This window comes from Nyctibius grandis, chromosome 30, assembly GCF_013368605.1.
Source record: "Nyctibius grandis isolate bNycGra1 chromosome 30, bNycGra1.pri, whole genome shotgun sequence".
In the NCBI taxonomy this organism is placed as follows: domain Eukaryota; kingdom Metazoa; phylum Chordata; class Aves; order Nyctibiiformes; family Nyctibiidae; genus Nyctibius; species Nyctibius grandis.
The window spans coordinates 2,475,211-2,488,549 of record NC_090687.1 but is presented as its reverse complement, the minus strand read 5'-3'; the positions used below and the strand labels follow the sequence as shown (position 1 = coordinate 2,488,549).

At 69.8% G+C, this 13,339-nt stretch overlaps 1 protein-coding gene across 2 annotated transcripts in view; it reads right to left on the bottom strand.

Moving 5' to 3' along the window:
* Positions 1-13,339, bottom strand: part of CORO7 (coronin 7) — a 35,096-nt gene that overhangs the window by 14,087 nt on the left and 7,670 nt on the right. Inside the window, exons 2-4 of one of the 2 annotated variants that reach the window (XM_068420070.1) lie at positions 6,542-6,621; positions 6,015-6,101; positions 5,776-5,858 (exon numbers count right to left, since the gene is read on the bottom strand). In XM_068420070.1, coding sequence (XP_068276171.1) covers positions 5,776-5,858; positions 6,015-6,101; positions 6,542-6,610 — 239 coding nt within the window. In that variant the 5' untranslated portion in view covers positions 6,611-6,621. The remainder of the gene's footprint in view (positions 1-5,775; positions 5,859-6,014; positions 6,102-6,541; positions 6,622-13,339) is intronic. The other variant, XM_068420069.1, reaches the window with a different exon arrangement.

Below are 13,339 nucleotides of genomic sequence, written 5' to 3'. Positions count from 1 at the left end.
TGTGTCCTCCCGTTGTTGTTGGCGGGCGCTGGGATGAGTCAGGGCGGTGGAGGGCGGCGAGTTTTCCCGGTGCTGGGGCGGCTTCGCCCCCGTGGCGCTGCCCCGCGGCCCGGGCGCTGAGGAGGTGTTCCCAAAACAGAGGCCACGGGTTTCGCGTCAGCCCCTGCCCTGTGCATCATCCAGCCTGACTTCATCCCTCCCCGCCGGCCAGATGGCCCCGGGGCCACCTGCGGGACAAACAGCCCGGCCCGGCCTCCCTCACCCCCCCGGTGTCACCCCCGGCAGCACTGGGACCCCCAAAGCACCTGGGATGAGTGTCAGCCTGCTCGGTCCCCCCAAGCCGGGGGCTGCAGCCCCCACCGTGAGCCCCCGGCCCCGGGAACAGCCGGTTTCGTGCGCTGGCTGCGGCGGGGAGGGCTGGGAGCCGCCGCTCGGCAGGTTCGCGCTGCCAAGTGGTTTCTGCTCCAACCCTCTGGTTTTAATCGTTTTCCAATCCTTTATCTTTCGGCCTGGAATTTTCCAGGTTGGGGCCCTGCCCGCCGAGGTATGTTTGATTTGGAAAGAACGAGCGAAAGCGGGCTGAAGCACCGCGGCTGCCGCCAGCGCAGCCGAGGGTCACCGCCGTGCCGTGCCAGGCCGTGCCGTGCCGTACCACTGCCGGGGCAGCCGGCAGCTCTTCAGGATACGGCCCTGACCCCGCGTGTGCCCCGGTCCCGCTCGCCCGGGGCCCACGGCGCGAGGGAGCGGCTCTGGATGCAATTAGGGGCGCGGGGCGGCGGCGGGGGCCGTCTGGCGCGGCCCCCCCGGCTCCCAGGTGGGCTTCCGGCAGGGCTGGCTCCCATTAGGGCCGGCGCAGCGGCAGGAGGGGCCCCTCGCCGGCGCGGGCGGCTCGGTGCGATGGCCACGCTCGCCCGCTCAAAGGGCCCATTGTGGTCCTTTCCCCACAGATTTTTCAAATTAACATCCCAAATTCCTCCGAAAATTGCTGCTGTGTAAATATTTTCGCTGCGAGCTTTGTATATTTTCCAGCCCCGCGAGGAGGAGAGAAGAAAAGTCCCCGACGGAGCCGCGGCCTCGTGCCGGGTGCCTCCGACCGGCCGCCGGCGCAGCCCCCCGAGCTCGGCCGGGCGCGGGGTCAGCCCCCGCCTGTCCCCTCACCGGCACCGGGCTGCGAGGGGCCTCGAGCCCCGTCCCTCGCTGTCCCTCTTGCTGCTTGGCTTCCGGATGGGCCCTTCCCCTAACGAAGCTATTGTCCCCACTTGCAATTAGCTGGAGGTTTGCAGGGGACCCCCCCTCTCCCCATGCTGGGAGGGTGTTGGGGACCCCCCGCGACCCCTCGGCAGGTCCCATCGCTCCTGGGGGACTCCCAGCAGCTCCAAAGGGACCGTGTCTGCCCCGGCGATGCCACGCCGGCTGCCCCGGCACGGCAGGAGCGACGCGGGGCCGCGGCTCTGGCAGGTGCAGCGCAGCCGGGCAGCCCCGAGCCAAGGGTTTGGAGGCGGCTCAGCGGAGCCGGGTGCCAGCCGGGAGGTGCGGGGAAGGGGCCAGGGTGGCACGAGGGGGGCAGCGGGGCTCGGCCTCGGCATGGAGGGGTACGGGGATGCTGCGGCCAGGGCAGGGCTTGGACACCCCGTCACACCCACGTCTGCACCCAGGCGGCTCCGCGGGAGCTCGGCAGCACCCAAGATGTGCCCTTCCCGTCCCCGAGCCCCTGCGGCTTCCCGAACCCCAGCGCAAAATCCCCCCGGCCACTGCCAGCGCCAGGAGCGGCTCCGAGCGGCACATAGTGCGGTGCAGCTAATTCCTCCGAGCTGAATCAGCGCCGGGGAAGGATTGCAAAACCCCCTGAAACGAGCCCAAAAAAATATATCCCTCACGCTCCACGATCCAGCGGGGCCGGTAACCAAGAGCCCCGGCCAGAAGCGACCGGCAGGATGGGGGGGGGCTCGGTGGGGAGCCTCAGCGGCTTCACCGCGGCAAGTGCCTCCAGAAAAACACCCGTGGAAGCCAAAGCCTGGTCCCCTGGGTCCCCACGGCCCGGAGCCCCGGGGGGGACATGGTGCCCCGGTGCAGGGTGCCGGGGGTCCCATCGCCGCTCCCCTGGGGCGAGGGCAGGCGCGCGGCCGTCCCGTGGCCCCGTGCTGCCGGGAAGAGCTTGCGGGGAGGCAGAAATCCCACCGGCTTCCTGGCAAGGCCGGGGCGCGACGGGCGGCCGCGGTGGGCCGAGGCCGTGGCCCATCTGGGAGCGATTTCGGCGCTGCCGCCGCTCACCACCTCCCCGCCCGTGTGTGCCACGGGGCTATTTTTACACGGTGTAATTACCGGGGCCGGGCGGCCGCCCCGGTGTTAACCCCTTTGTGCAGCTGCCCAGGAGTGTCTCGCCCCACAGGGATGGGTCCCACTGGGGTGGCACCTGGTGGGGTGGCCGCTCCCCCCTCCCTGTGTCTGAGGTTGGCAGCTGAGTGGGAAAAGCCCCTTCCCCACTGCTGGCAGCCCAGGCACTTGTGGGAGGAGGGGGCTGCAGGGGGACAGGGACGGGGACAGGGATGGGGACAGGATGGACCTGTCCTGCTCAGGGCTCTGCCACCGAGACGTGACCACTGGTGTGGGTGTTGGCAGAGACTCCCAAAACGCCTGGCACGACCCAAAGGGCTGCCAAGTCCTAGGAAAGGGCAGCGTAGGGGGTGTGGGGGCCGGGCGGGATGGGAGCGGGACGTGCCATCACAGTCCTGCCACAGCTGGTGACCAGGGAGAGGTGGCAGGGTGACGGTGGGGACACGTACCTCAGCGCACACAAGGGCTGGAGCCGGGCGGTGCCGGGGCTGCGTCTCTGGCCCCCAGGAGCCAGCTCGGCCGCGGGCTTTGGCTGGGGCAGGGGCAGCGGGTGGGTGCTGGGGGCTGAGCACCCCTGGGCAGCGCACCTCCCTGGGATCATTTTGGGGACACCAAAAGATGCGGTGACACAAGGGAGCCGCTGTCCTCGCTGGCCCCGGCGTGGTGCCGGCACCGTCCCCGGGCAGTGCTGTGCCGGGCGCGCGGCAGCGGGGTCTGGTCGGTGACCCCGAGTGGGAGCCGGTAACCCAACCCCGCCGGTGCTGGTTACAATTTAGGGCAACAATAACCTATTGAGGCCCCTTCCTGGCTCCTGCCCTGCTGCTCCTTGATCTAATTAAAGGGGGGGATGGCAAAACCCCAGTCGAAGGGAGCAGCGGGTACCCGAAGGCAGCACGTTGAGGGCCACGGCGCGGGAAGGGGCCGGGGCCACCCACACCTCCCGCCACGGGGTCCCTCGGGGGTCTGGGCATCGGTGGGGACACGGGGGTCAGCTCCTGAGCACGGCCCCGGCACAGCCAGAGTGCTTCAAGAATGAGGTTTATGTGGTCGCAAAGATCTCGTCTGCTCAGGATGTGGGATGGAGGGGGACCCCCCAAAATGCACTGGCTGATGTGGGGGTGAATGGGGCTGGTGGCCCCCACTCTGTGCCCTCTTCCCCCATGGACGCTGGGCTGGGGCGCAGCCACCTCGCGGGGTTCGGTGCGGCTGTGAGCATCGGGGTGGGCACGCTGGGGTGTCCCCCAACTTGGGGCACGCCATGGCCCCGCTTTGGGGTGCCACAGGGTGCCTGGGACGTGTGGTGCCGGCTCGGCGGGCACGGGTCCCTGCGGTGGGGACATGGTGGGGACATGGGCTCCCCTTCCTGCCGGCCCGGCGTCAGTAATGAATGGTATGAGTTTCCTGCCCGCCCACTGATTGCTTCCTCAAAGAGCCTCAATGAGCTGCTGCCGCGGCACTGGGCTCCCCACACGCGCCTCGCGGCATGGCCGGCACCGCCACGCTGCCACACCGTCCCAATGCCCCACACCGGGCGCCCACGGCCACGTTGGAGACCCCCAGCCCAGCCCCACGGCTGCTTTGCCATCCCCGGGGCGCTGAACCGCCGTCCCTGGAGCAGCAGCACGCAGCACCCCCCTGCACCGAGCCTGACCCGAGCCTGCAGCTCTCCTGTTTGGGCACTGCCTCTGAGGGGGACCTGGTGACCCCCAAACGCTCCACCCCCCACCCTAGCCACGGCTCTGGGGCTCCTGAGCATCGCACCCCGCTGGCCCCGCATTGGGATGGCCCCTGCTTGGCACCTCCGCCGGGAGCCGGCCCAGATCCCCCTCCGCCATGTGTCATCTCCACGAGATTTATGGAGCGGTTGGGGCTGGAAGCGCGGCCGGCTCCGGCACAGCTGCCTAAAGAAAGTCCCTCCCGCTCCTTGGCGGCTCCGCGGCACTGGGGGGGTCCCCGCTCGCCCCCACCGCCCCTCTCCGTATCGCCCCAGCCCGGCAGAGCCCCGCGTGACGCGCAGGCAGCGCCCGCCAGCCGCATTCCTGGCGGCCGATAAACCCGGCAGCCAAAATAGCTGCAGCCTGCGCTCGGGGGCTGAGCGCGGCCCGGCCCAGCGCACGGGAGGCCCACGCGTGCGGGGATTGGGGGTGATTCCTACTGAATTCTCCACCGGCAGCAATAAGGGACCCTGAAGTGTCCCCTTGCAGCACGCTGTGTGCCCCGGCCTCCCTTGGGACTGTTCACTCTGGACACTAATGACGGCTGATCACCGAGGCTGCCCTTGGCAACCCCATGGCTGCCTTTGCCCGTCGTGCTGGCAGAGCCGGGGAGCTGCGAGCCACTCACCCCGGGAGCTCGCCGGGGGGTGAGGGATGCTCCGTCACTCCCCTGGCAACCATGCCAGCACCTCCCCACAGTGCCCACAGCCCATCCTCTCCCCTCCTGTCTGTCCCGGCTGCCGCAGCACCAGGTCAGAGCTGACCCCTCGGCATGGGGGATGCTGGCAGGGCGGCCAAGGGCCGGCCCCGCTGTCACGGCGCACTCAGCTCCTTGCCAGAGGCCCCGTATGGGCACCCGGCAGCTGCCGACCACCCAGCCTGCTCCGGCATCCCGGCCTGCCACGGCGAGGGTCCCAGCGTTCCCGTGCTTTGCCAGCGGCTCTGGGGAGAGCCGGCGGCTTCCAGCACAGCCTCGCAAGGTCTTTGCCCCAAACTCCCATTGCCCTGGTGGGATGAAGGTTCTGCCTCCTCCTCCCGTTTCCTTGCCCGCACCGTGACACCGGGCCAGCTCACCTGGCAGTGCGGGAGAGGCCAGGCCAGGCCAGGCCTAACCAGAGCGTCCCTCACCTTGGCAGGAGACGTCTCCATCATGCTTCAACAAGGGGCACTGACCCCTTCACAGCCACAAAGGCTCCCCTTCCCCTCCCAGAGCACGGCTCTGCCGCCGGCCCGGCCACAGCTGGCTGGGCAGCTGCCACGGCACAAAGCACCGCGGCCGCGCTGTGAGAGGGGCTTGGGGCCGAGCCGCTCCGGTGCCCGGGCAGCACCAAAGGGGTTCGGTCACCCGCAGCACCCTGTCGTGCCGCCCCGGTGCACAGGCTCACTGGGCCAGCAGCCACCTCAGACACTGCTGTTGCTGTCCTTGGCAGTGCCACCACCCTCGCAGAGCACCCGTCCCACCCCAGCGCTGCTGGGGACACCTCCGCGCCACCCCCAGCGCTGCCGCCACCCTCCCATCCCACCCCAGTGGTGCCGGAGACGCGGCCACACCGTCCCCAGCCTCGTCCCCAGCTTCATGGCCGAGCGCTGCCGGCGCCAGGAGCTCTCTGCCATCTCCTGCTCCAGCACCGGGCTCCCCACAGGTCTCTCACCATGGTGTCCCCACCGTGCCACCCCGCGTCCCCACCGCCCACCGTCCCGCCCCGCGCCGAGTCCCCATCCCTACCCGGGTGAGGTGTCCAGCGCCACGGTGAGCATCGCCCCGCCGAACTGCCGCGTGTCCCACAGCTTCACCTCCCGCTCCCGCATCTGCAGGGCACAGGCACGGCGTCGGTGGGGCACCGGGGCTGCCCGGCCAGCCCCAAGGGCCAGCTCTGCCGGCAAGGGGACCTCCTGCTGTCACGGGGACAGGCCTGGCACAGCCGCCGCGGGGAGCGGGGCTGGGACACCCCGGTAGCACCGTACCTGGCTGAACCCGACGGAGATGAGGCAATGGCTGGAGCCCATCCAGAGCAGGCGGCAGTCCTTGTTGTGATCGTGTCCCGGGACGCTCTGCAAGGCACAGGAGACACGGCTGTCACTACTGCCACCGGCCGCACCAGGCACGCCGCGGGGGACACGCGCTTTGCTGGCGGCGGCCGTGAACTGCCCCGGGGCCGAGCACACGGAGCCGAGCGCTGGCTCCCGGCCCCGCTGAGCGGTGCCCGTGGTGACGGTGCGGAGGGGACAGCCTGCAAGCGGTGACGATGCTCAGCCCCCAGCCCGTGCTGGTGCTGGTGTGGTTGTGGCTGGCCTGGCTCCCGGTGAGGAGCAGAGTGTGGCAGCAGGTAACGGGAGTGTGAGAGGCCACGGGAGGGCTCCCTGGGCCCCGGGGCTCCCCCCATGCATGGCAAGGGGGCGGGGGGGCCGGTGTGCTGCAAGGGAGCTGCTCCGTGCTGGCAGGCATGAGAAGAGGCTTGATGGCAGCCGTGGCCGGGGTCACAGGGACTTACTTCCCCGGCTGCATCCCTGGGCTCCTGGTCTGTGCCGAATTCCGGCTGCAGGAGCTGGGTGCCCGGCATGTGTCCAGCTGCTACCGAAACACGCGGCAAACTGAGCCCGGCCGTGCCCCCCACACTGCCCTAACCCCCCGCAGCCCCACACCACCTCTCCCCCGGGCTGCCTGCAGGGCCGGGACCCCCCAGCCCATGATACCGCCTCATCCTGCCCACCGTCCCCAGCCCCGTCCCCCACCCCAGGCCCCGGTGCCGCTCTGCCGAGGTCGGGAGGGGATGAGTTACGGTGAGGCTGCCGGCTCCCATGTGGCCCCCAGATGGGTCCTGCGGTTCCCGGCATCCCAGCAGGAGCCGGCAGCCAGCGCTCGCCCCGCGGCGCAGCCAGCGCTCGCAGCCCTCCCTCGCTCTCGTTCATCAAGCGCCAGGAAAAGGCCGCTAACGATTTCGGAGCTGACGTGGAAAAGCAGAGCGAAACCCAGCGCGGTGCTCCCGGCACCTCGGCACGGGGCAGGGGGGACCCAGCGTGGGGGCAGGAGGGGTGGGGCGGGCACGGGAGGGTGCCCACGCGTGCGCAGCCCCGGGTGGGCACGCACACGGTGACCCCGGTGCCGGAGGAGCCGTGTCCCATGAGCTGCACCCCCACGACCGCACGGTGACAGCCAGCGAGGCTCTGCCCCCGCGGCAGGGGGCACCAAGGTGCCGTATCTCCCACCCCACCGAAGAAGCCCCCCTGGGAGCAGCCACCTCCGGTCCCGGCTGCCGCGGACGCCTGCTCCCCGGAGAGACCCGCAGCCGGGGCGGGCGAAGGCGTGCGGTGCCAAGCTCATCCTCCCGCTGGCTCCGGCACGCGAGCCTCCTTGCCAGCACAAACACGGCGCTTGCCAGCCAGCGCGGCTCGCTCGCAAGAGGTAGCGCTGGCCAAGCCGAGCCCAGCCGCAGCAGCAGGATGTGGGGCAGGAGGGGCCCCGTCCCCCACCTCCAACACGCTGGCACTGGAGCCCGGCGAAGGGAATGCATGCCAGGATCGGTGCCGAGAGGGATGGAAACCCCGGGGAGGCCAGGGCCGGGGCGCAGACGGTGCCAGAGGTGAGCGTGCGGGGCCGGATGGCAGCCAGTCTCCGGGGGGGAGGGTCCCTGGGGATCCCCTGCCCCATGTCCTCTCCCCTGGTGCTGAGGGTTTTGGCAGGGGCGGTGTGACCTGGCACTGATGGTGGACACTGGTGTGGTTTGGTCAGCTGAGAGCCCCAGGGTGGCTGTGGGGCGGCCGTGGGGCTGCTGTGGGGCTGGCAGAGCTGGGCAGGGACCCCGGCACCCAGCCAGGGTGATGCTGGGACCCCCCGTGTCCCTGGAGCAGGGGACCAGCCGCAGCCCGAGGGATGGATGTCCCTCTGGAGCTGCTCGTCCCCCCGGCAGGCTGAGAGGAGCCCACCCGCTCCGGGCTGGCACACGGGGAGCCGAGGAGGCCTCCCAGCTCCCCAGCCACGCCAGCGCCGAGGCAGCCCAGCCTCCTCCAGCCCATTGTGAAGGTCCAGCCCAGCTGGTTTGAGGCAGCCCAGGCTGGGGGGAGCTTGTGCTCCCTCCTCAGAGCCGGATCGGCTGCACGGGGAGGGTTTCCCAGCACCGTCCCTCTCCCCATCTCAACCCATCCCTCCCAGCACAGGCTGGGGTATGGTGCCGGTACCCACGGGGGTCCCCAGCCCGGCCCCGGGGCGCTGTGCCGCGGGATGTGGGGGGCTGCGGGGGCCAGCACCGGGGAGCGGGGCCGGCGGGTCGGACGCAGCTGTTGGCAGCGATGCCGCGGTGGGGCCCGGTGAGCCGGTAAGAGCTGCCCGCGGGGAGCGTCTGCCTGCGGCTCCCCGGCTGCCTGGCAGAGCCCGGCACGAAGCCAACGCTGCTCCGGGGCCGGGGCGACCCCTGGGGCCATCCCTGGGGCCATCCCTGGGGCCGTGGGGAGCGTCACCTTCCACCAGGGATGGGGAGCCCAGGGCAGAGCCAAGGGGCTGGATGGGGGGGAGGTAGCCGGGGGGGGAACACAGCTCTGCCCTTGGCAGTGGCCCTGTGGAGGGGCCAGGACGACTCAGCCCTGCCTCTGGCTGGCAGACCATGGGCATGTCTGGCAGACCACGGGCATGGCTAGCAGACCACGGGCATGGCTGGCAGACCATGAGCATGGCTAGCAGACCACAGGCATCTGACCCCCATGGGGAGCAAGCCCTGCAGAAGGCCCTGCGTGGGCGCAGAAGACACCGTGGCCAGGCTGAGCCACCCCTTTGCCAGCAGGCGCTGGGGCAGGAGGGGTCCCCCATGCCGGGGCACTGCGGCAGCACTGGGGACAGACACCTCCTCCCCATACCGAAAGGACGGGTCCCTGCATGTGGGGGAAGCCATTGCTCCCTCCGAAACCCCTCCCGGACCAGCCCTGCTCCTGGTCTCTGCCCGGAGCTGGGGACACCCTGAGCTGGGCCCTGGGTGCAATGCTCTGGGTGCAGCAGTGATGCTCCAGCAGCCGGCACCGGCCCCTGCCCGGTGTGGGGTGTCCGTGTTGCGGTGGGGAGGGACCGGGGCGAGCCCCCTCCTGCCCACGCCGCCTCCCTGATCCCACCAGCCAGGGCAGCATCTCCGTGGTGGCCCCGTGCCCTGGGGAGCCGGGCAACGTCAGCCCCCACCTCCGTCCTGCCCTCGGCGAGGCCAAAGCAACATCCCGAGGACGCTGCTGGCACAGCAAGGGCGGGAGGGCGAGTGGGCTCCCACGGGGACAGCCCCCACGGCCGCGGAGGCTCCCACCTCAGCAGGGACGCTGGGGCATGGGGCTGGGCTGGGAGCAGGGCCGCGGGGGGGGGCAGGCTGCAGCACCCATCCGCACCCATCCCTCCTCTCCCGCGTCCCTTCCCGCAGCCGCCGGCCCCGCACGCCCTGCTCCGAGGCTGTTCTTACACCCCCAAAACACCTTTGCCCACTTGACTACGAGGCTGCTGGGAACCCCAGCGTGGCAGCAAGCCCGGGGGGCTCCCGAAATGCCGTGCTGGACCCCCAGCCCCAGGTAAGCGCGGTGCCGACCCGCACCCTTGTGCCTGCGCCCTGCAGAGCCGGCGTGGCCATCCCCAGCCGGAGGGAAGGGCACCCAGGTGACGGTGAGCCGGTGGCCCCCGCATCCCCCGCATCCCGAAATCCTCCTCGGCTTCCCCGTGCCTGCCACACCGAGCGGCATTCCTGCGAAGGACGGCGAGGGGGAAGCGGGGCGGAGGAAATATAAACAGTCCCGTGCAGCTACGCTGGGGAACAGAAGCCTGAGAGCGCCGAGCGCGCGGGGCTATAAATAGGCAGCTCAGAACCAGGCCAACTTTTTCAAAGCTTCCCACGGTCTCCTTGGGAATGTGGGATGCTGCGGACCTGCCCCCGGCCCGGAGGAAGCCGCTGCCGAGGCTGGGAGTCAGGTACCCCCGGGGTGACCCCGGCGTGGGATCCCGCGCCCACAGGCTGGGGGGGAGGAAGGCGAAAAGTCTCGCTGCGTCCTGATGCTCTTTCCCCCGGTGAACGGTCCCCCAGCCGGCCCCGGGTTGACAGATGGATCCTGGGCAGAGGTGACACGCTGGGGTCCGTGGGGTCCTGGCTGTGGGCACGGCTGGGTCACCCCAGCCTGGATCCCCACCTCGCCACGGCATCGCCCTGCCACCACGGCCATGCTGCCCGCAGAGACCCTCTCCCCACCATACTCTCCCACCGTGGCGGGGGCTGATGTGGCCCGTGGGACGGTGGCCACGGTTTGGGAGAGGGGCTGGAGTCCCTCTGCCACCCCTGCCCCACACCGGGTGGGCTTGGGGGGCTGCGGGTGCTCCCAGGCACCAAGCTCTGCCCCTGACATGGCCCACGAGGTGTCGGGACAAACCCACGGTGGGGACATACATACCCACAGGGACACCCTCCCAGCTGTCTCCAGCCCTGGTGCCGCTCATTAAAGCAGAGCTCATTAAGACGTGAGCAGGAACGTGCGGCTCGCCCGGCACACGCGGCCGTTCCCTCACCCCCAGCCCTGCTAAACGCCGGCGGGGGGAAATTTCTCGTGAGAACGAAGCCGGCTCCTCCCTGTCCCACACTGGCCGCGCTCGGCGGCAGCCCCACAGCCTGGCACCGGCGGCACCCGTCCCGTCCCGTCCCGTCCCGTCCTGTCCCGTCCCATCCCGTCCCGTCCCATCCCGTCCCGTCCCGTCCCTCCATGGGATCCAGGTGCCGGCCAGACGCGCGCAGCCCCTGTGCGGGGGTGGGATGGGGCCCATCGGCTCCGCACGCTGCTGGCCCGGGGTGATGCCGTGGCCGGCACCGAACCAGGACACCGGCTCATGGGTGGCCCATGCGGTGTGGGACTGTCCCCCCGCTGTGTAGCACCTTTCTGCCCCCCAAGCCAGCCCCCTCCTTCCCTGCAGCGTCTCCGAGCGTTTCGGATTGCGCATCCCCACCAGTGAATATTTTTGAGGCTACACCCCCAAGAAATGTGTATTTTTTGATGTATAAACGATACACACGCACAGCTGGAGGTCGAATATTTTCTCCCTGACCCCCCCGCCCCAGATTGCCGGGTGCCCCCCGCTTTGCAGAGCGCTGCTTTAGAGGACAGGCAAGACCCTGCCCGCACGCAGGGGCCAGGGTTCTGCGTGCCCACCTTCCCCTCGCCAGCCCCAGGGAGAGGAAGCCCAGGGTACCCAGGGCTTGCCATGACCCAGAGGGTGGCCGGGAGAGTGGGCAAGCAGCGATGCCACCTTAGTAGCCCACACCGTACCCCACCCGCTGCCCTACACTGGTCCTGGTGACCCACGTGGGGCATCAGCGGGGCTATGGGCACCCTCCTGGTGCTCAGCACCCTGTCCCCCAGCCCTGTCCCCCCATGCCTGAAGGGCCACGGCACCCGCTGCACCCCGAGGGCACGCAGGAGGGACGTTCTGTGGGGTTCACCCGGGCATCGTGGGGTGGGAGCGGAGAAGCGCTGAGCCACAGCAGAGCTGAAGCCAGGAGGGAAAGGATGTGACTCGCTTCCAGCGAGGGGTCAAGGCGAGGAGGGCGACCACCAGCACCCGTGGGCGGGCTGCGGCCGGGGCAGCGCGGCCTTGGGAGGGGACGAGGCGGAAGCCGGGGCTCACAGGACCCTTCAGGAGCCAGCCCCAGGCAGGCGGGGGGAGTGTGGCTGCACGGGAGGGGCAGCAGGGCCCGCTGCAGCAAAGGGGGGTCCTGGCATCTCCCAGGCGAGTTTCGAGGCCCCAGGAAGGCACGCTGGGCAGCGACGGGGTGCAAGCCCACCCTAATGCACCTCCCTGCTCCAGCCCAGACGCAGTGACGAGGGGCTGGGGGGGGTCTAGCAGGATGAGGCCACTGCTCTCCCAAGAGACACGGTGGCCTCGGGTAGGTACCAGGCACCCTCCCGGGTCAGCCAGACCCCGGCCACGCCGCTCTCGCTGCGTCACACGCTCCTGCCCGCTGCTGGGACGTGCTCAAAATAGCTGCCAGAGACGCAGCCAGGACTGGAGGGGGGTCAGACCCCCATGGAGGGCACGGCCGCGGGGCATGGGCAGGCCGTGCACGCTCCTCACCATCCATCCTCGGTCCCCGGCCCATGTGGGAGGCTCAAGAGCACCGTTGGGCACCACGGCAGTGACCCCTCCTCCCTGCTCCCCAGGCTCTTGTTTATCTCCTTCTCAACCTTTTCCTCTCCTCTACAAAAAGGGACGGTTTAATGAGGCAGCCTGGGCAAATTAAGGAACCCAGCCGGAGGAGCAGCCCTCTGCCGAGGCTGCCTTGGGCACCGGGGTGAGCCAGAGGCTGTGCCGAGCCCGAGCCCTTCACCTGCCGAGGAGCAAACCTGGCCCACGGCACCGCAGGGGCCAGCGCGGCTGGAAACCCCATCGCACCGCTCACCGCTGCGGAAAAAACGGGTGACTTCAAAGGCGGGTGCTGGCACCGCGCGGCGGCCCCAGCATCACCCGTTTCGTAACCGCGCTGGCTCGGGGCAGAGGGAGCCCGGCCAAGCAACCCGGCCCTCCGGCAACCGGGGGGAAAGAAAAAGCCAACACACAGGAGTGTTATTCCTCTTGGCTAAGCGCGCCCGGCGCAACCTTCCCGAGGATTTATGGCATTTTAAAGTTTTCCCCTTCAGCGCAGCGTGGCTCCAAGACTAAACATCTTCATCAATCCGCAGCTGGGATGGGGTTAAGGGCTGCGGCGCGGCAAGGCTTGGCCGCCGCGGCGAAGGTGCATATTTCTCTTGGCAAAGCCCCGACTGCCGGCCCCGGGCTGGATCTGCTGGCAGTGGAGGGAAGGGAGCTGCCTCCTTTGAACAGCCACCATCATTCACACGTTATTTTTTAATAGCTCAGCGAGACAGAGTCCACCCTCTCCGGGAGACTTGGCTCGAGCCCGCGGCGCTCGCAGCTTCGCCGTACAACACAAGGCGACGGGTCTGGCGGGGGGGAGAAGCGGGGAGGGGAGCAGCGGCGGTGGGGAGGCGCAGGGTGAATTTGGGAGCGGGGACAGGCACCTTCCAGCCACACCGAGTGGCACCCGGAGCCGGGCAGTGTCACAGGGGCCCTCGAGGGCTGGGAGGGCTTTGCCCCAGCTCGCTTGCACGTGGAACCGCAGGGTTTGTATTTCTATAGCGTATTTATGAGGCTGCCTGAAGGGTCAGGGCACCGCATGCACCCGCAGAAAGCACCCAGCGCCCTTACGGGGCTCAGCACCCGGCGGCAGGGCAGTCCCGGTGCAGCCGGAGCACCGGCTCCCTCGGCTTGGTGCCCGGCATCACCACTGTGC